Source organism: Boleophthalmus pectinirostris, unplaced genomic scaffold, assembly GCF_026225935.1.
Source record: "Boleophthalmus pectinirostris isolate CB_2022bp ecotype Guang Dong unplaced genomic scaffold, ASM2622593v1 HiC_scaffold_22, whole genome shotgun sequence".
In the NCBI taxonomy this organism is placed as follows: Eukaryota; Metazoa; Chordata; class Actinopteri; order Gobiiformes; family Gobiidae; genus Boleophthalmus; species Boleophthalmus pectinirostris.
In genome coordinates this window covers 32,684,619-32,709,044 of record NW_026571190.1, presented here as the reverse complement: position 1 = coordinate 32,709,044, position 24,426 = coordinate 32,684,619, and the positions used below count along the sequence as shown (strand labels likewise).

Sequence of the window (24,426 nt, the reverse complement as noted above, 5' to 3'; positions counted from 1 at the left end):
CTATGTCTGAGAGTATGTATTTTTAGCCCAGGGTGACCAGACGTCCCTATTTACCCAGCACAGTCCCAGTTTTGAGCTCTGTGTCCTCTGTTCCAGCAGATTTATCCAAAACCAGTGATTTGTCCCAGTTTTATACAAGAATTGTCTCAAGTGTCCCTATTTTTGACCATACTGATCCCTGCCAACAGTAAAGAGAGGCATAACTTGTCATTTGTTTTGGTCAAATAGAAAATAGCTGCTTAAAAATAATCAAAACACAAAGAAAATGTGACTATACTAACTCACATTAGTGCTGAGTGCAGAACAATTTTCCCTAATTGTGCACTGGTTTCACAGTTTTCTTATTACCGACCACTCCAAGCTAAGGATGTCCCAGTTTATTTTATTTTATTTTGAAAATCTGGTTACTCTAAATTAAATATACATTTACAAGTAGATTTTATAATGGATACTTTTTTTTATTTTTACTTCTGTATCTGTAGCCTACATTCTACTCCACTACATTTTTGAATGAGACTGAAAAGTATAAGTTTTTTTTTTTTTTTTTTTATCACAGTGTAAGAGTTGCTGAAAACACTGACTTTAATTTTTTTAATTCTTCCAACACTGTTGAAATAACAAATGTTATTAAATTTGTCCATCTATTCAAGCAGTAGACACAGTTGCATGCCATTTGAGAGTTGTTATACGTCAATTGGCCACTAGGTGTCGCTAAAGAATGGGATTATGACTACCAGCTGAACGAAATTAAAAGTCAGGTTTTACCAAATAATGGATTTTATGTACGTCTAGCTCGGGGCACGTCTCACATAATCCAACTTTTTATCCTGTATTTTAAATTCAGTGACAAACTTGATTATTATTATTGCGTTACGCTTAACTCGCCTGCACCATGACAAACCTGCATCACAAATTGCAGTGAATGGTCTGTGAGACGTAGTGTCAGGGGTGTTTGACTGAAACACTGTTATTCCGATAATTCACAAAGAATCTCTGTTTTGAAAGGCAAAGACGAGAGGGCTGGCTGCTCAACTTTAGGCCACTCCCGAGATTTCACCTCATAAATGTCGCTGCTACCCTCGTGTCTCTCTTCTTCTCAAAGAAACGGAGGCTTTGGAGAATATTAAGGGACAGCAAACTTTTTCTCCCAGTGTTTTAAAGAAGAAGACGTCTGTCACACATGGAGACTAAAGTGGAGACATTAGAGCAGGTAAGAGTGTGTGTGCATGTGTCAGATCAGGAAAGCCCATTATGCTGGGAGTAGTAGTATGTAGTATGTTTGTATGTATCAGTATAATTTATTCAGTTTTCACTTTAAATATGTGACTTTTGTTAATGTACTCTTTTGATGTTTTGTTTTGTTTTCAGGTAGACCTTACAAATACTGAAAATGAAAAGTAAGTCATATCATTAGGTCATTCATGAAGGTCTGCCTGCAGAAAATATATATTTATTTACTTATTTTTTAGAATAACACAAATGAACTTGGAGACTGCACTGAAGGAATGCTCCACTGCCTTGGAATACTTCCTCAACAACCGCTTTGCTGATGCTCTGGCTCTTTTAAAACCATGGCAAGTCCACATTTGATCATGCTTTAATGTTTAAAATAGGAACAGACTGGAATCATGTTTTCTTTTAGGAAAGACCAGAGCATGTATCATGCCATGGGCTACAGCAGCATCCTGGTGATGCAGGCGGGCATGACCTTTGACCCCAAAGACATGGATGCTGCCATGACAGCTTTGAGAGACGCTCTGCAGACATGTCAGCGGTAAGTCTCCCACACAGACTGTAGGGTCCCCACCCAAAACAATCGTAGTTTTACATTGTTTTATTGTTCTCTGATTTAGTTTCAGGAGGAAAACAGGATTAGTTGAGACCCTCACAAGTTTTTTGTACAGACAAACTTCTGACAACTTTACAGAAGGTAACTTGTAATGATGACTGTGCATGTTTATCAAGTATTCTAATCTTTATCCTCAGCATTGTTTGTGTAATTCCTCATACGGAAGGATCCACAGCAAAGGAGAAATTCAATTCTGTCAACGAAACAAACGTTTTTTAATTGAATGTTTCGCAACTCATCCAAGCTGTGAGATGTATTCAATCAAAAAACTATTGTCCAGTTGACAGAATTGAATTTCTCTTTTGCTATTTTGCTCTTCTCAGCGTTCTCAAAGTTATGTGACAGTTTGTAGCTATGAATATATTAATGTTTACATATAACTATGTATAAATAAAGAAGGAGAGGGAATGCTTTTATTGCATGATGGACATTTTTAAAAGTACAAAAAAAGTCATTTCACAGTTTGCACATGATTCTCAGAGGAGATGCACGCCGAGCTGTGTTACGCCGAGGTTCTGCTCCAGAAGGCCGCTCTGACCTTTTTAGACGAGAGTATAATCGGATTCATCAAAGGCGGCATGAGGATACGCAACAGTTATCAGATTTATAAGTGAGTGGTTCTTTCAGTCATTTTAAAGCCAACTCCAATTCACAGTTGAACTTACAAGTAACCATTTGTGCTATACTCCTCTTTAGGGAATGTCAGGTCATGATAAGCTCCAGAAAAGAGGAAGATCTTGGTACTCTTGTCCATTTTAAGAGTGGTGTCAGTATGGGCATCGGCTCTTTTAACCTGGTAAGATCATTTGCTGCTACCAAGCTTTCATTTTATTTCTTTTTGAAGTTTGACCATATTATCAGTCCTCTCCTCCCCACATGTCTTCTTCAGATGCTGTCTTTGCTCCCATCTCGAGTCCTCAGGCTGATGGAGTTTCTGGGATTCTCTGGAGACCGGGTATTTGCTTCCTGTTTGCTTTAACCATAATAAGAAAATTTTTACTTTTTAAGGGTTGATATTACACAGTTTTCAGATCTGTTATAAAGATGTGTCCTCATCACAAACACCTGGAGTTGTGTTTTGTTTCATTCACATGTTTAACACATAAATCCTGTATATTTAGGCAGAAAATACTCATACTAAACTTCATATACCTTTACTAGAATCATTTGGATAATTTCAGCCCTCAAAACATAAAAGGTGTTAACATGAAAACTACCGCTTAATGAAACAAAATCCAACTCTTAAGTATGTTTTTGATGACGTAACAACATTAAAGCATTGCTAAAAGCTCACTAGAGTCAATTTTGCATAATATAGGACAGGGAATTTCTTTTTTGTCTCTTCTCAGGAGCTTGGTTTATCAGAGCTGAGGGAGGGCGCGGCCAGTAACAGCCTGCGCTCCATCCTCTGCACCCTCACACTCATGATGTTTCACCTGTACATCACTGTTATTCTAGGTATGAGGCTCTCTGGGTAGTTTTGACCTAAACTTAATGATACAGAATAATAATAATAATGTCTCCTGTGCAGGGACTGGTGAAGGCAACCTCACTGAATCTGAAGCTTTGCTCGAACCTTATGCCAAGAAGTTCCCAAATGTGAGTATTAAAATTACACAATCTCTATTCTCTATCTCTCTCTGGAACTCACTCCTAGCCTTCAATCAGCCTGTTTCTCTTTGTGGAAACTGTCTGACCTCCGTCTGACCTCGCTCAACAGTAGGCAGGTACTTTCTTTATTTAACCAATCACTGCTATTTGGTCGTGACGTATGTAATGCTCCAAATCCCGTACGAAGAAGAGCAATAACGTCTTTCCCCTTGATAAAATTCACCAAACATTCTCTAAGTTCTGGGCTTTAAATCCACCATCTCGGGAATCGTTGCCAACACAAAATGTATGGCTCTTCGCTGATTGGCTGGTGCCCGAACTCGCACTTCCATGATTCTTGCATCCAGTTTAGTGTATTCCGATTCCTGACCTAGTCGCTGGAGAGAAATGAAATCACTTGGAGGCACTAGGTGGCGCCAGCCTCACTAACTCACTCCCACAATCCATCAGGAACTCAAACTCCCTGCAGCACTTCAAATCTCAACTAAAATCTCACTCACTTCAATCTTTGAGAGTCCAAAAAAGCACCATATAAGTCTGATGTATTATTATAAAGCTACACTGTATGACCACAAAATCATATTCAAATCACATCATATTCAATAGTAGCGCTGTAGAAGTAGACTACTTTTAATCAAGATTGTGATTCTGTCTTTTAGTAGTCAATAATGTCCTTGGATCTTTGAATAAATTAGATAAAATAACATTGAAGTGAAAATTGCAATCAGTCGGGATCACACATTTTATGACCTTATTTGACATATTGCTGTCTTCAAATCATCTTTCTCACAATGGTAAAAATGCATTTTCCACATAAGTTCTACCACTTTTTGTTATTTGGTTTAGTTTCCTCGTGTCTGATAATGTACTGCTTCGTCTCACCACCAGGGGGCACTCATGCTCTTCTACACTGCAAGAATTGCTCTGCTCAAAGGAGATTTCACTCTTGTAAGTAGTTTTTGCTCTGAATAATTTTTTTTTTTACCGACTCTTAACTTTCCAGAGACAAATGGGGGTGTTCTACATGAATGCCTATGGTAGAATGTTTAGCAGTTACTAAGGTGATGCAGTGCACACGTATATATATATAGCAAACACTGTCAAAAAATGTAGTATAGTCTGAAAACTCAAGAAAAAAAAATACAAAATGGGTTTAAACAACACATTTTCAGGAGCCTGTGATCAATACGAGTGTTCATGGTCCAGTTTAGGTGTTTGAGTTTCAACAGAAAGGGTCAACGTGACTTACTGAAAAAACTGTTGGTACATTTATGTGTGAGAAACTTGTTTGACAGCAAAATCATCTCACCTTCCAACTAAGTCAGCTCGTCCTGGTCAGAATGTGTTAAAATAAAGCTCAGAGTGTACTAGAGCGTACTTCAAAGTATCAACTAAGGGAGTGACTTTGTTGTTTTTCTTCTTTCAGGCCCAGGAGAAGTTCTTGGCGTGCATTGCGGCGCAGGAGGAGTGGCGTCAGATCCATCACCTGTGTTACTGGGAGCTCATGTGGGCCTACAGCTTTGAACAGAACTGGAGAGAGGCCTATCGTTACGCTGATCTACTGTGTAAAGAGAGCAAGTGGTCACAGGTGAAATAAGTGTTGTTTTAGTTCATTTCAGAAGTGCAGTTGCAGTGGTGGAACGTAACAAAGTAACTGTAGTACATTTTTAAGTGAATACTTTTCAGTCCAACGAGGTTCATTTGGTCTTCCGATAATTTGTTATTAGGTTATTTTTACAGGTATGAAAACAAACTCTTGGTCTGAAAAAAGAACCTAATAACATGAATACTTTTTACTTTTGCTTCACTGCATTTGAGGCATTTACTGTAGGTATCTGAAAGTATTTATTATTATTTGATGTCTTCTGAAATGGCCGAGGTGTTTATTTTGATTCAGTTCATAATTTTAGCAAACAAAATATATCAATAAAAACAACTAGGAACAAAATATTGATTCAGTCGTTTCTTGTTAATAAAATTCAGCACAAATCTTTATCAAAATCACTATGTTTGAAACTTTATTAAATCGAAAACACTGCTTTACTTTTTACTGTATAAATGGGTACTTTAATACTTATACTTTACTTTATATTTAGGATAGTAGTTTATTTCATGTGATATTTTTACTTTTACTTGAATATTTATTTTTTTCAGTATCTGTATTTTTCCTCAAGTAACACAACTTTTTTCCTTTTTCCTTGTAGGCTGTTTATACGTTTTTAAAAGCGGCGATCTTGAGTATGCTCCCAAAGGAGGACGTGGAGAAAATGGGAGAGAATGTGGTGGAATTATTCAGGTAAACAATGCGGGTGTTAAAGGTGCACTGCGTAACATTTCTAGTGGAGGGTCTGCCACGCGTTTGTCTCCATGGAAATGTTATTGCTTTGTCTGGAAGGTTCCACAGCCTATGTATGACAAAAGAGACAAGCTGGACACTAGATTACAGTTCACATCTGAAGGAATTATTGTATTTCTGAGCAGTAGAAACACTCATAATGAATAAATGCTAGACCAGGCATGTCCAAAGTGTGGCTCGTGGGCCAAATGCGGCCCTCAGACAAATTTTTCTTGGCCCTCAGGCTTCCAGGTGAATTGGCCCAAATTACCTTACATCAATTTAAAAATGTACTTTTTACTGCAAGTTTTTTTTTAAAATCTACCTTCATTAAGCTTATATTTAATATTTAGTGGTGGTTTTAAGGATCTTAGCATGAATAGAAGGTCATTCTAACGGGTTAAACATGCACATATTTTAATTATTCACTATATTCAGCACCAGTCTACGGCCCTCGATCGACCCTCTGCTTCGTTTGTGTTTAGAGATGTGGCCCTTGATGAAAAACGTTTGGACACCCCTGTGCTAGACGTATATGTTTAAAGTCATACCATGGAATATTCTGGGCAAAGCTATAACATCTCCGTGGAGACAAGTAGGTAGCAGACCCTTCACCAGTGCAGTCCTTTAATTAAATGAGTACACACAGCTCATTTGGATGTGTTCGTAGGCAGGTGGACGGACTGAAGATGAGGATCGCTGGAAAGTCCATTCCTACTGAGAAGTTTGCAGCAAAGAAAGCAGATCGATACAATTCCTCGAACCCTGTGGAACTTGTCGTCCCTGCTTTGGTGAGAACAGATGAAAGCACCAATAATACTTTTGATAACATTTTATAAATAATAAATATTGATTACAATCATTTCAAACTTCCCCACAGGAAATGATTTACGTATGGAATGGATTCACAGTCGTGGGGAAAAGACCTGAGCTCACTGAAGGTTTCCTGACCTCCTTGAAAACAGCCGAACAGAAACTCAATGACTCCAAAAGTATGTGCTGCAGGAGTCATGTGATGGTTTTAGAGCTTAATTGTGTTCTGTAGTGTGTGTGAGGGCCTTAATCGTGTGGTCTGGTGTGTACAGCTCCTTCAGAGTACCACTTGGATGACCAGTGTGTGGTGCAGCTGCTCAAAGGCCTGTGCCTCAGAGAGCTGGGGCAGCTGGACCAGGCTGAACTGTGCTTCAAACATGTTATATCAGGGCAAGTAGTTCCTAAATATATAAACCTATACACACTTATACACACCCACATTTCCGCTTAAATATATGACTGCATGCATGTCCTTCTTTTTATTGGAACAGTGGGATTAAATGTGTCAAATTTGTGTGTATATTTCAGTGAAAAAGAAATAAAGTTCAACAACTATCTCGTTCCATACACCATGTATGAGCTGGGACTTGTACACAAGCAGCGGGGTGACTTTGACAAGGCCATTGAAATAATGGAAAACATCAAGTTTGTACTTTTAGAGCCATTCAATATACAATCTTTTGAATTCTTTCACATTTACATGCAAATTCTTGTTTTTCCACTGTGTTTTTACAGGACAAACTACAAAGATTACAACATGGAGTCAAGGTTACATTTCCGTATCCATGCTGCTCTCAACACAATGGGAACATTCACAGCCAAACTTCCTCCTTCACGTACTCCAGCTTGAACCTGTGCAATAAGGACTACACAGCTCTGTCATGTAATATATGGGTCTTTAAGTGTTGTGTACAATTAAATAATACTGTTAAATAAAATACAGAATTTTGTACAAAAAACATAATTTTTAACTAGTTAGAACGGCCCTTTATAAATGTATGGATATGTACAGTGTGTGTTTGAAAACATCAAAAACTTGTATGAAAAAGATGAATGTTGATGTGTCATTGTGTGATTGTCACAGTGATTTTTAGTAAAGAACTTTGGAAATTCAATTTTGATATGTGTTTGTTCTTGGCAAGCTGTATAGCCTAATCCTATAACAAGAAAAAACAGAAATAAAGAAGAAAAACTCATGAGGTTGCTGAGCAAAAAATAAATAATAGTAATAATAGTTGACATACATAACTCTCTCTCTCTCCCTGAATCAACACAAGAGACAACACAGAAGCAGGGCAGCTGACACAAGTGAGAGCTTTTTTTTTTTTTATCATCATGGTTGTAGTGCAACATTTTTATATTTTTTTTAATTTACTGCCACTTTAAGTTTGAACCAATGCATCTCTACACTTTGGCTTTTGTCTAGAGTGACCAGATGACCCTATTTACCCAGGTCAGTCCTAGTTTTGAGCCCTGTGTCCCCTGTCCCAGCAGATTAATTCAAAACAAGTGATTTGTCCCAATTTGATACAAGAAATGTCCCAGCTGTCCCCATTTCTGACCAGTTTGATCCCCACCAACACCAAAGAGGAATAAATTGTAATTGTATTGAGCTAAAACATAGAAACCATCCTTGAAACTGACCATAAGACAGAAAATGCAACAACAGTCCCTCAGATCATGACTGACCCACAAGTGAGTCAAGAATGGACAATGTGTGTAAAATCCCTCAGTCGTCCAGGTGGAATCCATGGCAAAAGGAGAATTCAATTTGTCAACTGGACAAAAGTTTATTTAGTCGAATACGTTTCATAGCTCATCCAAGCTGCTTCTTCAGTTTTGGTCAGAACACTTGTGGACACTTCTTTATATCTGCATGAAGGGAGGAGCTATCCTATAAAGGAGTGGCTCGTCTGTGTTGGTACATCCTCTTGTAAAGTGGCTGTTTTGTTTCTCCAATGTAGTGTTCACTGCAGTCTTCACTGCACTGAATGGAGTAAACCACATTGTTTTTGTTTTTGTGGCTCTGTGTTTTGTCTTTTGAATGGACCAGTTTCTGTCTTAAAGTGTTTGTAGGTTTGAAATAGACTGGGATTTCATGTTGTCTGAAAATCCTCTGTAGGTTTTTCAGAAACACCAGCCATGTAAGGAATAGTTACATCCTTTCTCCTTTCTCCTGGCTTCTGATTTTCTGTTGTCCTGTTTTTTAGCTCTCGTTGTTTTATTGAAAGCCCATTTTGGATATCCACAAACTGAAACACAAATAATGTTACATGCTCTTTTCACAATTTTATTTATACCGATCAAAGGTGGGACCAAGTTGTTGTTTTGCAAGTCTCAAGTAAGTCTCAAGTCTTTGCCCTCAAGTCCGAGTCAAGTCCCAAGTCAAATACAGACAAGTCCAAGTCGAGTCTCGAGTCACTGGCCCATAAGTCCAAGTCAAGTCCAAGTCGTCTGCTTTGAGCTTCAAATCATTTCAAGTCTTTAAACCAAAATACAAAATATAGCTTAGATTTTTGCAATTTATATCAATTTTAAACTAAATTGTTCTTAAAAAATCATTATTTATTTATATATGAGTGTTTATATAAGAGTTGTAGAAATGATTTTTGTCTTGACAAAATCTTAGTGTGAATCATTACAGTCAGAATAGAAAGAATTTAGATTTAAAGGTGATTCCGAAGTCTTCTCAAGCTACAGGTCTCAAGTCCGAGTCAAGTCTCAAGTCTCTGACCTTCAAATCCAAGTGAAGTCCAAGTCGTCTGCTTTGAGCTTCAAGTCAAATCAAGTCTTTGAACCAAAATATCAAATATAGCTTAGATGTATGACATTTATATTAATTTTAAATTAAACTGTACTTAAAAAGTCATGGAATATTTATATATGAGTATTTATATGTAGAATGAATTTCGTTAATTTTTCCTTTTTATATGTTTTGACTAGATCCTAGTGCGAATCATTCTGGTCAGAATAGAAAGAATTTAGATTTAAAATGCTAACAGACAAACAAACAAACAAACAAACAAACAGACAAACGCCATAACCTCCTTGGCGGAGGTAATAAGTAAATAAAAAAATAAATAAATATAAATGAAACTATCCAAAAGAATCCGATCCCCTAAAAGAGCCGAAAACCCCCACGTGACCTGACCACGTGGTGCGTCCTCGGTCAGCTGACTCTTCCGGGGGAGGAACGAGGAAGGGGAGAAGATGGAAGGCAACAGGGACGAGGCTGAAAAATGTATAAAAATCGCGTTAACGGCTCTCGATTCGGGCGACAAAGAGAAAGCGCTGAAGTTTCTGAACAAAGCCGAGAAGCTGTATCCCACTGACAGAGCCAAAGGTAACGCGGATTGTTTCGTGATGTTTGGTTTTCGCCGGGTCGTAACAAAATAGACATCGAGGTAGCTTAGCATTTCCCCTGCTATGCCACAGATATCAACTAAAACTAAACACTGAAGGCTTTTACATTTTTACAGACTTTTAATTAATTGAAATGTTGCCAGAAATTGTGTAAATCTCTCAAAATGAAACGTGTACGTAGCGACGTCGATGGGCCTTGCGTAACTCTAATCTCTAATATCTAATCAGCTATAAATTGCATCTAATAACTTTGAATATCCACGTGCTTTTTTATGATTTGCTATTATTAGAAAACATTTTGCAGTTAAAAGTAATAAATAAATAAAGTTAACGACTAAAATCTTTGTAGTGAGGTCAGTAGTGAAACTTGTTAAAGGATGTAGGCCACATCCTAATCCTTTAATTGAATGGGCTCCCAGATTTCAGGCTCATGTGCAGTGTAGTTTTAGTTTTATTTATTTTCACATGGTACAAAAAATACAGAATACGATACTTTCTGCACTAGAATGTGAAGGATGGATGCCAAAAACACTCAGCGGGCTTAAAATGTGGTAAAATTCGTATAAAATGCTTAAAGATCTAATCAGACAGTAGAGATTAGGGATGGGACGAGACACAATTCCCAAATCCAAATCCAGATCCACAATTCCCAAATCCAAATCCACTTTGTTTACATAGCACAGTTTACAAACAAAGCAGTTTCCAAAGTGCTGCACAGACATCACAAAATGAAGATGACAAAAAGTTAAATTGCTAAAATTTGGTCGTACCAGTCCTAAAACAATAAAAGCAGTAAAATCAAATAAACGCAAAACCATAAAAATCATAAAATTGCAATAAATAAGTACAGTAAATAAAAAACACAGAGGATACATTTCTATTAGATGAGACAAGATTCAAGACTGGGTTTACAAGAACGAGACAAGACAAGATTTTGCTTAATTCCTAATATGTACGTTTTGCAATTGCAGTTTCAGATTTTGTCCTCACAATTTTTTGTTTGTTTTGTTGCCATTCCATTCTGCTTTTTGGAATTATATGAGATGTAATTCACCAATACGTAACCCCTTTGTCCCATCTAAACATAAACACAAGGGAAACAAATCTCACAAGATAATTTTTCTCTTGTGTGCACGATCTTGTGTCGATTTTTGTCTCAGAAGATCTTGTCCCACCCCTGGTAGAGATTCATATTTGTAGCTTATGAGAGATAAAATACAATACACGTCAAGATTAATTGGAAATGCCATATGAAAAAGTGCTGTTATTGAGAAGCAAGCATTTTAAAGTGTTTTTAAACTTGACACTTAAAGCTCTATGAAGGAGGAGGGCAGGTTTTTTCATATTTTACATCCTCTGTATAGAACATTAGGGCCTGATCTATGTTATAATGTTGTTTTCTCATCACAAACATACCTGGAGTTGTGTTTTGTTTCATTCAGACATGTTTAACACACATTTAGGCTGAGTTCTCCTCTCAAACAAAAGACAGCTTTGAGTTTTAGAGCGGAAACCGACTAATAATAAAGGATTATTCAAACTTATGAAACAAACAAAACACAATGCCAGTGAAGTTTTTGATGAATAACAACATTGTAACATGGCTTAAAGCTCACAAGAGTCAATTTTGTGTGATGTAGGCCCTTTAAACTGAGACTGGGCTGTGTGAGAAAAAGGAGCTCTAATGAGATGTCCACTGTGAGTTGGATAAACACGAAACTCATTATTAAAAGTAAACGTAGGGATGAGATTATGAGGGAGCAGCTGTTTAATAGAACTGTAAACAAACTGACTGATTTGGAGTTGGTTCACTTGATAAACTGTCAATCTCAGACAATATTTGGCCATTACACCAGTGGATCCCAAGCTTTTTTGTTGTGTACTAAGCTTTGTCTCACCCTGAGTACCTCCTATTTGCTCAAGCACAAAGCAAATACATCTGTTGTCATGCAGTGTATTGACATTTAGTATTATATTTTCATATTTATTGACATCCACATTTTTGGAAATCTGAAACTTCCAGTTACCTCCTGGTTAATTTCTTCCTTCTCCACTCTGCATCACACTTTTGGGCTTTTCTTCATTACTCTTTACTCTATTGTGTTGTTTGTAATGTCAGTGTCTGTCAGAAATTATAGTATTATATTATTGTTGTGGGTTTTCATTCTCATTGTTTCCTTTCATAGATTTGTTGGATGCATTGACGAAAAATGGAAGCTCTGCAGGAAATGGTGCTTATCGCAGGAGACCAGCCGACCATTCACACGGCGCTGGGGCTCAGCCAGAGGGAGAGGGCCATGAACAGGGGGGGCAGGAGACCAAGGGCTTCACTCAGGAGCAGGTGGAGGGTGTTCAAAGGTGAGCTTCGTCAATTCGTCTGCAGGTGCTTCAAATGCTGTTGAAACCATCAGCATTGTTCTCCTAAATTATTTTCAGTGGTGCAATTGGCATGACATTTTCTGCAAATATTAGTAACAGCTTTAGTAATTCACACATGCAAGAAAGAAAACAGGACACATTTGCAGAAAATAATTTAAGCTTTGCATAAAAACTTGAGAAACTTGGATTCAGGTCTGATGATTGCTTGGGCCATTCCAGCTGGATCTTCCGTCTTTCCTTCACTGAGTTCAACAGAATCGATAGTGTGTTTGTGCACAGTCCCACCCATAATATCCACGGCCAAACTTCACAATAAGCATTAGGAGTGAGAAAGATAATTGGGTTGATGCATACGTTCTTATAAAACGATTCTGAATTGATGCAGAAATTGCAATAATCGGAATTTAAAGTTGAATTGAAGCCGCCCACTCTGCCTGTTTATTCTCCTAGTGTCTCTCACTCTGAGTCCTCCCTGTTCCCACCTGTCACTCAGAGCAGCAGCAGCGCCATCGACTGTAAATGAGTGTTCAGACCTCTGCTGCTGCTGCCCTCAGAGCTCTTCCTTTGTTACACACTGACAGATGCAGAGAGGCTAAACAGATGCATGAAGCGCTGTTAACAGTAACTCTGTTGTAGATGTGCTGTTATAACCACAATGTTATTTCCTCTTGTTAAACTAATCCCTGTCACACAAAAACTATCATTCCCGCATCAGCTTGTGAGACTCAGAATTGTAATCGTATTGACTTGCGAGACACTTATAAATTCTGGTGTGCTTTTTGGTGATAAGGGCCCTGTGACCCGCTGATAAAGAGTTTAATTTAAATCTTATTTGACCAGACTACAGGCTGTGGCGGTTGAATACATTACCTTTGTATTCCTTATTGGATCTGCTGTTTCCTGGTCTTCCCACTATTGATCTTTTGCCCCTGTGTGGCTGCTTTGATCATTATGGTTTTTGTCCAGATTATTAGGTTAATTAATGATCAGGATTATTTAGGTCACAATCTAATCGCAAGAGATAAAACAAATATAATAGTGACAGTTTTAGAAGTGAACTAAAGTAGTTAAGTACCGTATTTTCCGGGCTATTAGGCGCGCTCTTAAGCCTCCATCCTCATCAAAAAACGACCGCGCGCCCTGCAATCCAGAGCGCCCTATACACGAATCCACTCGGGTGTCCCAGCACGACTTCAGTAAACTACAAAGCCGCACCACCCACAGAACACGCAAAACACACGGAGCAGACAGCGACCGCGCAGCGAAAAACACCCACAGACACACTCATCACTCCACGCCGACGAGGAACGGAACGGAGGAACAAACCAAAAAAGCGAGTCCTATGTGCCACTTCTAGACACAACTGAACAACTGAGTCAGTGCGAACACGCCAACAATCCAGCGGTCCCAGACAGCACCCTCCCTACACGCCACAACTGAACAAAGCCCAGAGACACCATGAACGCGCCAAACAAAGTCCGACTGACTGGTTTATTTGTGAAAAAAGTTCGAAAATAGATCATTTAATGACAGTGCCTCTTTTAATCCAGAGCGCCTAATAGCCTGGAAAATAACAGTAAATTCCATTCATTTATGTCTCCTCAACTTTGCTTTATCGTTCAGAAAGTTTTCATTTCATAAACCAGGTAACATACCGGAACATGTTAAATAATGGAAATGAAAGAAAATGAAGGATTTCACTGTTTGTTCATGGGGTCAATAATCATGAATAATAGTTAAATTGTGGTGGTTTTTCCTCACAATAATCATAACACAAAATCTGATATCATGACATCCCTAGTCAGAAATAAGAGAACCACCTCCTCACTGGAACATTTAGAAGTTTATCAATTCTCACATCATTGCACTTAACGTAATTAATTAGTATCTATTGGCTGACTTCTTTGCATCTGTGTTTTACAATAAAGAGTTTTCTGCCAATAGGAACTTAGACACAGACAAACTTTATTGATCCACAAAGGAAATTATTTGGACACAGTAGCTCACACATCACCATATAGTATAATAAAGAGTAAAAATATAAATGGTAATAATCAATTCTAATCAGTAGCAAAAAGGATAGCGAGAGACTGGTGTCAATCAGGCATAATTATATGTACAAATCAAAATAAAATGGGAAAATAATAAAAAATCTCAGCTATATATACAAGAGGTCATAAGGAAAACAGTGTTATAAATGATTAATGGAAGAGGATGGACGGCTGTATTCACTGTTGCTGTATTCATTGGTTTCATTGTTGCTGCTGCTGAAAATTGAATTTCCTTCAGGATCAATCAAGTATGCATCTATATCTATCTAAAACCCATGGTACCCTTTTGTTTGCCATTTTAGATTTTCTTTCTCGGTGCTAAAAACATACGCTGACAGTGCATTTTCTATAAAGCAGCTACTCGTGATATAAGAAGAGCTTTAAACTCCCATTGGGATTATTCTACTGTCAGGTGTATTGTCTGGTTGTAATTAGACATAAACACGTTTTCCCCTTGGTGTTTTCACTGCTTAAGAAGAAAATTGCATCATAAAAGTCTTGGTAAAACGTCTATAACAAGTGTTTAAAGCCTCACTGTGTAATTTTTCTAGTGGCAGTTCTGTCAACTGTTTGTCTCCAGGAGATGTGTCATTGCTTTGCCTGGAATATTCTAAACACATCGTCTCGTGTTTCCTCTCCACAGATCTGACCTGTAATGTAGATGAGATAGACAGGTTTAATCTCTACCCTGGAACATTCTAGACAAAGCAATAACATCTCCATGAAGACAAGCAGGTGGCAGATATAATGTCGTTCAGTGGTACAAATCGTTTTAAGAGTGAAACAATACAACCATTTAATTACATTTATTTCTCTTTCAGGATAAAACGGTGTAAGGATTTTTATGACGTCCTCGGTGTCAGCAAAGATGCCAGTGAAGACGAGTTAAAGAGAGCTTACAGAAAACTCGCTCTGAAGTTTCATCCAGACAAAAATCACGCCCCAGGAGCCACTGACGCCTTTAAAAGTACAGTTTCTTTTAATGTGATTTATTATTTTATTGTAAAGGGCCCATATTGCACTGTTTTATTTGTTATAATGTTGTTTCCTCTTCACAAAAATTCCTCGAGTTGTGTTTTGTTTTTTTCCACACATGTTTAACACACAAATCCTGCATATTTAGGCTTTATTTATTTATTTATTTGGGTTATTTAACAGGAACAGTGTACATTAATAAAAAATTCTGTGAATGTACCAGAATTAGCCAAGGAGGGTATTTTTTTCCATCTGTAGTCCCTGGACAGATGGTAAACATAGTCATCCTAAAAACACAACAGAAAGTGCAATTGTGCATAACGGTTCAATTAAAAGGCAGTGAGAAGACAAACAGACACTAACAACCATTACACAGTGTACACAATGAGAAATCACACACACTCTAGAGCTGACTAGGCTGAGTTTTTCTCTCAGACTGAAAACACTCTGCGCCACCTTGTGATGTCATGCGGTAATACAGAAAGTAGGGGTGTGCAGATATATTGATGTATTGATGTATCAGATTGTTTAATGTGATGATACAGTATCGATATCATGGGCTGCTGCATTGATATGTCACCAAGAGTATTTTTTGGTATATTTTACAAAATTATTTAGTTACAGAGCTACAGTTTTGTTGCTTGTTTAGAAGAAAGAAACTCGTTTATGTGACCCATTTGACATTTTCACTGTTTTGATGATTAAAATGAGTGCGTTTCATATTCACTTTGCACAAGAAGTGGTTTAACAAAGACTTACCACAGCCACAATTTAGCCTTTATTTTTTTATTGAACCGTATTGAATCGATTTGAAATATATCGAATCGAATCAAATGTGCACTGTATCAAGATATGTATCGTATCGTGGCCTATGTATCGAGGTATGCATCGTATCGGCAACTTCTTAATGATACCCAGCCCTAAGAGAAAGTGCTCCTTTCTGTTCTTAAACTCCATACACCCTCACTAGAATAATTTGCATAATTTCAGTTCTGGACTTGCCAAACTCTCCTGAACAAAAGGTAAAAGGAGCTGTTAACTTGAAAACTTTTGCTTCATGACATCACAAGGTGTAACAGAGCATTTTGAGCTTTGGAGATGTAGACAGACTAATAATAAAGTGTTATAAAGTGTCAAACATGTATGAATGAAACAAAACAGAACCTCACATATGTTTTTGATGAGATAACAACATAATAACATGGCTACTTTTTAAATAACTTTTGCCTAAACATGATTGTCCTTCAACATTGCTTCTACAGAGATCGGAAACGCATATGCAGTACTCAGTAACGCAGACAAACGCAGACAGTACGACGTGTTCGGAGGGGAGGAGCCGAGCAGCGCCGGTCACGCAAACGGAGGAGGGTTTGATTTCCACAGAGGCTTCGAGGCCGATATCACCCCAGAAGACCTTTTCAATATGTTCTTTGGAGGCGGTTTCCCTTCATGTTAGTAACCAAGTCTTAAACAAAAAACATTCATGCTCACTCGTAGGCCTGTCATGATAACACATTTTGAAGCACAATGTGTTGCTACAGAGAAATATTGCGATAAACGATAATATTGAAACTAATTTATGCCCTTAGACCAGGAGTCTCAAACTCAAATTATCTGGGGGCCACATTAGATAAAGTCTGAGTGAGGCTGGGCCGCATTGAGTATTTGATAAATAGCGGTTGCACGAAAAAAAAAATGCCGTATGTGCACGTGTACTTGTATTAACAGATCCACTTAGACTCGTTGCTTCACAACTGCTGTAAGTTGAGTTTTGGGATGTAAGCTGCGTTAATAATCTGTTGTTGTGAATCTGCGTGGGCACCGATTGCAGCTTCATCTGTCAGTGCGACCCGCAGTAGGGGGGTGGGATTGTGCGTACATCTACCGCGGGCTGCACTGACATTATTCTTTGGAATTAAGTGGAGGGCCGCAAAAAATCCTTCTGAGGGGTGCAGTTGGCCCCTGGGCCGCGAGTCTGAGAAAGAAGAAGACTAAGGGAGTGTGACGTCACCCATAGAGTTCGAAATTGGAGCCGAGTCCCATATTAGGAATAAGAATTTATTTACTGACAAAATAGAGAAATAAAAACACCGGGATCATGTAAAGCAGGTTAATACAAACATTTTAAGACCAAAATAACAAGGTTCACTGAAGCAGTTACAGAAACGGAAGCGTCACACCAAGAAAATGTTTGGAAACATGCGACGACAACTTCCAGCGGGCTCTGTTTGCGGTAGTAAGTCTGACAAAATCTAGGAAAAATTAGAAAATGGCCCAGTTTTATTCATCTACATGTCATTGTTGCGTTCCATTATGTTTGCAAATCAACAATTACAACCATACCTCAGTTTTCAGAATTTTCCCACTGACGCACGACTCCGAGCTCTCTGGGTACATGCAATTAGAAGAGATGAGGCGGTCTTCAATTTACCGCTGATCATGTTTACTTCAGTGGGTTTTATCACAGTCGGTCGGTGAGCCCAGTTTCGGTAACTACACCGGAAGTTGTCATTGCGTGTTTCCAAACATCGTCCTGGTTTGTGACGTAGGCGTGAATAGAGCCTATTGGAGTCAGAGTTGGGGTTTAGCTGTGTCCATTTATATATACACAGTTGTATGTTTATGACAGACACAAAGCGGCATAATCCTAGTAAACAGATTTTTAAATATACCGTATCATTAAAAGGCAAGAGCTGCAACAATTAAATGGCAGACTGAACCAATAATTAGCCATAGAAGTTACCTATTCTACCCTCTACAGCTAAAATCTGTCATCTCCTATACGGGTGTGCAAAAATATTGAAATATCGATATATCATATTGTTTAATGTGATGATACAGTATCAGTATAATGGGCTGCTGTATCGATATATCACGAGGAGTATTTTTTGGTAAATTTTACTAAATTATTTTGTTACAGCGCTACAGTTTTGTTGTTTGTTTTAGGGAAACTTGTTTAGTGTTTTGATGATTTAAAATGTTTGCGTTTCATATTAACTTTGCACAAGAAGTGGTTTAACAAAGGCTTTTACTATCATGGCCTTGATTTAGCCATTGATTTTTATTGAACCGTATTGAATCGTACTGTATCGTATCAAATCGTAAGCTCACTGTATCGAGATATGTCTCATATTGCGGCCTACATATCGAGGTATGTATTGTATCAGCAACTTCTGAATGATACCCAGCTGTAACCTCTTAAATAAAAAATGCAAAAATCTCCCCACTATTGCAAATAAACTGAGCACACAACAAATATTTAGCCCCAAAATATAATGTTGCAGCTTTCATAAGTCGATATAGCAGTTATCCTGACAGGCCTTCTCATTTGTCACTACTGCTGTAAAATGTAACACTGATTTTTCTGTCCACAGCGAGTCCACACACTTTCAGCAATGGCAGATCTAGTTACAGTCACCACACAGACGGACAGGAAAGAACAAACGACAGAGGAGATGTAAGTAACTGGACTCGTGATTTCACATTTACATACATTTTTGTTGTGCAGGCTTCATTTGTGCCTTGTTTTTTGTTGCCTAGGGTGGTTTCTCGATGTTCATTCAGATCATGCCAATCCTAGTCTTAATTTTAGTGTCAGTTCTTAGTCAGATGATGGTTTCTCCTCCACCGTACAGTCTCTACTCTAGACCGTAAGTACACATTTATATCTGATAACCCTCTACTGCAACTTAAAGGTGTTTTGTGTAACTTTTTTGGAGAGTTCACTACCTGCTTCTCTCCATGGAGTTGGAGTACTTATTACTTCACCTTGAATGTTCTACTACAGTATGGTGTAAAACTAGGGGATGGGACTTGATTAAAAAGAAAAAAAAATCAAATTAATTACAGGCTTTGTCATGAATTAATCTCAGTTAATCGCATAACAATATTTATTTGCCCTAAAAGCAACATGTATTTTATGTACCGTATTTTCCGGACTATAAGTCTCTCCTGAGTATAAGTCACACCAGCCAAAAAATGTGCAATGAAGTAGAAAAAAACATATATAAGTCGCACTTTTTGGGGGAAATTTATTATATAAAATCAGAGACCAGGAACCAACATTTCATCTTGAAAGACAAGAAGAGAACGACAGACTGTTAACGTCACATATGAACAGTTCTTCAGATAAATATAGCATAAACAACAGAACAGAACAAGTTTGCCAAACTCTCCATCTCACTCCAAATCACTAAATCCATTGAATTCTTCATCCTCTTTGTCGTCAGACTCGGCTTCAATTCCAGTTAGAATTATTTTGGCCTTTCTGAATCCCGACAGGATGATTTCAGTTGTTAGTCCGAAAAATATAGTAAAAAAAATTGCATTTCATTTCAAAATAGTTAACAAAGTCCCTGTTCAAAATTGAAGAGACTAAAGTTAACATGCCATTTTACTTTAAATTGTTACCTTCTGAACGTTGTGTTTCTGTGCTCGCTGTCATGTGTTTTGCATTTAAAATGGTGTCATAGGGTTGAGGTGCTTTTGTGATATGCAAACTCTTTTCTGCACAGTTTGCACTTAACGCCTTTGTCAATGCTTCCATCGGGTCGTTTTTTTGAATAGAAATTTACCGTCCAGCAGACCCAGAGCGCTTTCATGCTCCATTGTTCAGAACTGTGTGCATCAGTATAATTAGCGTACCACGACATGGTGCACGGACAAACATTCTGCGTTGTTTGGTAATTAATTGTAATTAATGCGTTATTGTCCTACCTCTGTATAAAACATAGCCTATCGATATGTTGTTGGAGACAAGATAAAAAGTAAAATCAATCATGAGGTTCACTTACAGCAGGTTAATACGAACATTTTAAGACCGAAATGACACGCTTGACAGCAGCAGTTAATGTGTTTTTTCAGTAAAAAGTGAATTGGAACAAGAGTTGATGGGCCTTCTTATTTGAAGTGTGCCAGCTAGAAGGTTAATGATGTCTGTTTATATATAAAATCTATGGACTGAACAAAAGGATGATGAGCAATTTTAATGCCGTACTGTAGAAGAAGCAATTACATCTTCATAAGGAAAAGCAGGTGATGGTTCGCCCCACTAGAGAAGTTACATAGGGCACCTTTAAATGCTGTTATTATCTTCAAACGTTGTACATTTTTCTAACCACACACGTTTGCATCTTTTCATTCTCAGGTCCACAGGTCAGACCGTAAAACGCCAAACAGAAAACCTACATGTCGACTATTACGTCACTAAAGATTTCAAGTCTGAGTTCAAGGGCTCGGCGCTGCAGCAGATAGAGAAGAGTGTAGAAGAAGACTACGTATCTAATGTCAGGAATAACTGCTGGAAGGAGCGCCAAACGAGTATGTTTTCTTCTTTACTTCACAGCAGAGTTAAAGTGCCTATGACCGGTTCAGCTACTCATTTTACAACAACACAATTAAGTTCATAATATTTAAGATTTTAATTTTTTTTTTCCAGTTTGGCCAATTTTTAGGTTAAACATTTTAATTTCTGGTTGTAAATCATCACATCCCGCTAGGGAAGTCGGTAACTGTTACCTAGCAACCGTGTGGTATACTAGACCAAAACTCCTCTTGTGTACGCAGAAATTATTATTTGACAAATAAAAGTATAAGAAAACACAGCAAGGAGCCTGGAGTGCTACTTGGACATAGAGATTGGATGTAGAGATTGTGCAAAATTGTCCTTTTGGTGCTCTTCAGTGTAAGCCAGGTTGGCTCCACCTAGTTCCTCCGCTTAATTTCATTTCTCTCCAGCAACTCAGCGGTCAGAAATCAGAATACACTAGACAGTTTGCAAGAACCCTGGAAGCTGTAGACCGCGCACCGGCCAATCAGTGAAGAGCTGTGAAGCCATGACTGGGTCCTTTTTGTGGTACAGCACAACAGTAAACAAAGCAGTCTAGATGAATGTAGACAAAGCCAGACATTCTGTGTTGGCAACGATTCCTGAGATCAAGGATTTAAAGCCAGAACAAAGAGAATGTTTGGTGAATTTTATCATGAAGAAAGACGTTATTGCTCTTCTTCCTACCGGATTTGGGAAAAGCTTAATATACCAGTTAGCCCCGTTAGCAGCGCATTACATGCGTCACGAGCAGCGATTGGATTAATAAAAAAGTACCCTCCTACCGTCGTGTGAACGAATTCTAATGCTGCGTGGTTAGACAGTTTCCATGAAGTGAAACCGGCTGATGAATCCGGCTACTTCAGTGTAGGGACCAGTCTCAAGCACAAAGCTGAAAAAGCTGAGGCACTCAAAATATACTTAATAGCTAAAAGTCGTTATTCCCTTTTATAAGAAAACACCTTTTATTTTGTTGAAATTTTATTCTGTGTAAATTGTGCAGGAATTTTGAACAGAAGTCTCCCTATAGTGTAATGTCTTCAATATAGAGCTCTCTTAATCAGAGCTCTCTACTTCCTGTAATTTTCCAGTTTTTCTTGACAAACAGTTTCTTGTTTGATCTAAGACTATAACTTATATTGACAACAGGTATTACCCCACTAAATTAAGTCAAAATTGGAGAATCATCAAAAGACTTGGACTTTATTGATCCACAAGAGAAATTATTTGGACGCAGTAGCTCATACATCACAATATAATATAATAACAAGGTACAAAAAAATATAAATGGTTATAATAAATTCTAAATAAGTAGCAAAAATAGCGAGAGACTAGTGCACATAAGGCATAATTATAAATGTATATGTACAAGTAAAAATAAAATGTATAGTAAATACAAAACCTGTCATATGCACTTTAACCTTGAAATGCATCTGTAACATTTCTAAACTGTTATTATCTTTATTTTTCAGAAACAGACCTGCTGTACGCTGCTAAGGTCTACAGGGACGACCGCATGCGCAAGAAAGCAGAACTCATGACCATGGATAACTGTAAGGAGCTGGAGAGACTAAATAATATTTTTAGGGGCGGATGAGCTGGACTGTAATGAATAATGTAAGTGTATGTGAATAGATGTTTATTTTTATTTCAAGAAAGTCTTAATACTAGAAGCAAATACATAAATCACTTATGTAGCTCTGGTTGCGTATTTTTTATACTTTTTTCTGTTATTAGCATTAACTTCCATCAAGACTGGCGTAATCAGAGCTCACTCAAACCACTTCGGATTGTAGTCGATTTGTCTTATTGATACTTTGCAGCTGGTGTCATTAACTTTCTCTGGGGGTGTGATGCTAACGTGAAGCACTGCTCTGTCTGAAACTCTGTTGCTCGACTTAATCTGAGCTTTAATTTAAGACAATGTGATGAGAAAGAGGTGACTTGGTTGGAACTACAACAGGTGAGATGCTTTTCTTTTCTCTGTCAAGATGTTATTGCTGTATCTGAAATGTTTCACAGTGTGGCATTAAACTGTTCTATCTTCATGGAGACCAAACTAGACCAAGTTACAGGTCAGATCTGTGGAGAGTGACCCCGCTCACAATAAGAATAACTGTTTTTCTATGTATTTTTGAGCTGTAAAACCACCTGTAATTGAATAAATGTGTGTTTAATGTCATACTGTGGAACATTTCAGGCACATTTGACAGACACACCACCATAAAAGTTACACAGTGCATCTTTAAACAAGTCTATAAACAAGTTTAGTTTGTCACTTTCACCTTTTTGTTGAAAATCAAACACCTAAACAGGACCATGAGTGCTCGAATTTATCACCGGCTCCTGAAAATGTGTTAGTTAAATCTATTTTGTGTTTATTTTCTTGAGTTTTCAGTCGTGTGTGCGTGTGCATTGTGTCACCATGGTAACTGCTACATGCATCTCTCATGGTGGAGCGTGTAGAACACCCCCAGCATGATGTCACTGCAAAGTATCAATACTGTTTCTTTTTTTTTGTTTTTTGTTTTTTGTTTTGTTTTGTTTTTATGAATAATTTTAGATTGTGCTTTCTGATGGCGGGAAACTAAAAGATTGTGAATTACTGACAGGTTTGCAGTTTTCCGCTCCATCTTGAGAAAGCATAAGCAAGCCGTAAATAAAACAGATATATCCCTTAAAGTGGATTGTTTTATGAGTTCTCCAGGCTCTGCCCTCTGTGTACATAGGCTTATATATGTTTTTGTTTAGCTGCACTGAAGGACAAGGAAAGACTTGAATGCTTTTTGGCTTCCTCAAGTCCAATGAAGACACAATTTTACATAGAAATCATTTTATATTTCCTCCAAAATGTGTATAACTGGATCGGATAAATTATTGTACATTTCTGAATGTTTTTGAAAATGTATTTAAATAACAACTATAGACAAACATTTTATTTAATGCTTGAATAATCATTTAAATAAAGTGAAGATTACTATTAAAATTTTTTTGTCTCTCATTTGTTTAAAGCGCACTTTTTAGGCTATTTTCTGATCTGTGTTATAATGTTGTTTTTTCATCAAAACATGCAGTTTTGTTTTGTTTGATTGATGTGTGGATGCCAGAGGATTTACCCAGATGGTCCAGTCTCTCTCCTCCAGGAGGTTCTGGCCTTGATAAGTCCATGGTAACTCTTTAGGAAAACTTTTTAACTCATCACACCTTTCTGTGAAGTGGAAATGGTGGTGAGTTACGAAGTTTCCCTCAGGAGTTACCAGTGACTTATCAACGCCAGGTTCAGAGACACTAGTCCCAGTGAGATGAGCACATTAAAGGCACCTCCCTAATCTGGGATCATTGAATGTCCCAATAATGAGAGGCAGGACAGAGGACCCTGAAACCTGTTTTAGATTTATTGTGTTCAAAGAAAAAGGTTTACAGTTTATAGTTAGAAAGCAAACTCTTGAAAATTGTGAGTTTCTGTCATTTCTACACTAAGAAAGTTAAGCTACTGAGTTATATTTAAGGCCATCAAAGAAACATGAGAGCCAACTCTCCTCACGTCTCTGATGTGGTGATCAGGAGATCTCTCTGCTTTCCTCCATAGGACAGACATACTGTATGCTAATTAAGACATTATACATCTGAGCTTTCGACTGAAACCACAGCCTTCAACAGTGGTTAGATGCAGAACTGTCTGCAGACTCTGTACTCAGTATGTTTTCAAATTGCATGGTTTGTC

At 37.8% G+C, this 24,426-nt stretch overlaps 2 protein-coding genes across 5 annotated transcripts; both read left to right on the top strand.

The window, feature by feature from the left end:
- Positions 1 to 695: 695 nt before the first annotated feature.
- On the top strand, positions 696 to 7,648 carry LOC110165397 (tetratricopeptide repeat protein 39B-like). 4 transcript variants are annotated; one of them, XM_055158203.1, is made up of 19 exons: positions 696 to 753; positions 1,006 to 1,210; positions 1,369 to 1,397; positions 1,470 to 1,574; positions 1,643 to 1,774; positions 1,854 to 1,930; positions 2,330 to 2,459; positions 2,546 to 2,645; positions 2,739 to 2,804; positions 3,199 to 3,307; positions 3,381 to 3,448; positions 4,349 to 4,408; positions 4,887 to 5,048; positions 5,665 to 5,756; positions 6,466 to 6,586; positions 6,676 to 6,787; positions 6,881 to 6,998; positions 7,137 to 7,253; positions 7,344 to 7,648. In XM_055158203.1, the coding sequence occupies exons 2-19, from the start codon at positions 1,181 to 1,183 to the stop codon at positions 7,456 to 7,458; spliced, it is 1,743 nt and encodes a 580-aa protein (XP_055014178.1). In that variant the 5' UTR covers positions 696 to 753; positions 1,006 to 1,180; the 3' UTR covers positions 7,459 to 7,648. The 4 variants fall into 4 exon arrangements, with proteins under 4 accessions (XP_055014178.1, XP_055014177.1, XP_055014176.1 ...); XM_055158202.1 differs by lacking the exon at positions 696 to 753 and adding an exon at positions 760 to 925; XM_055158201.1 differs by lacking the exon at positions 696 to 753 and having other exon boundaries at positions 760 to 1,210.
- Positions 7,649 to 9,791: 2,143 nt separating this feature from the next.
- dnajb14 (DnaJ heat shock protein family (Hsp40) member B14) lies at positions 9,792 to 23,686 on the top strand. Its single transcript, XM_020930544.2, has 8 exons — positions 9,792 to 9,951; positions 12,158 to 12,329; positions 15,223 to 15,368; positions 16,639 to 16,827; positions 18,751 to 18,833; positions 18,917 to 19,026; positions 20,523 to 20,695; positions 22,175 to 23,686. Exons 1-8 carry the CDS (start codon positions 9,819 to 9,821, stop codon positions 22,297 to 22,299), a joined length of 1,131 nt encoding a protein of 376 aa, XP_020786203.1. The 5' UTR covers positions 9,792 to 9,818; the 3' UTR covers positions 22,300 to 23,686.
- Positions 23,687 to 24,426: the final 740 nt, after the last annotated feature.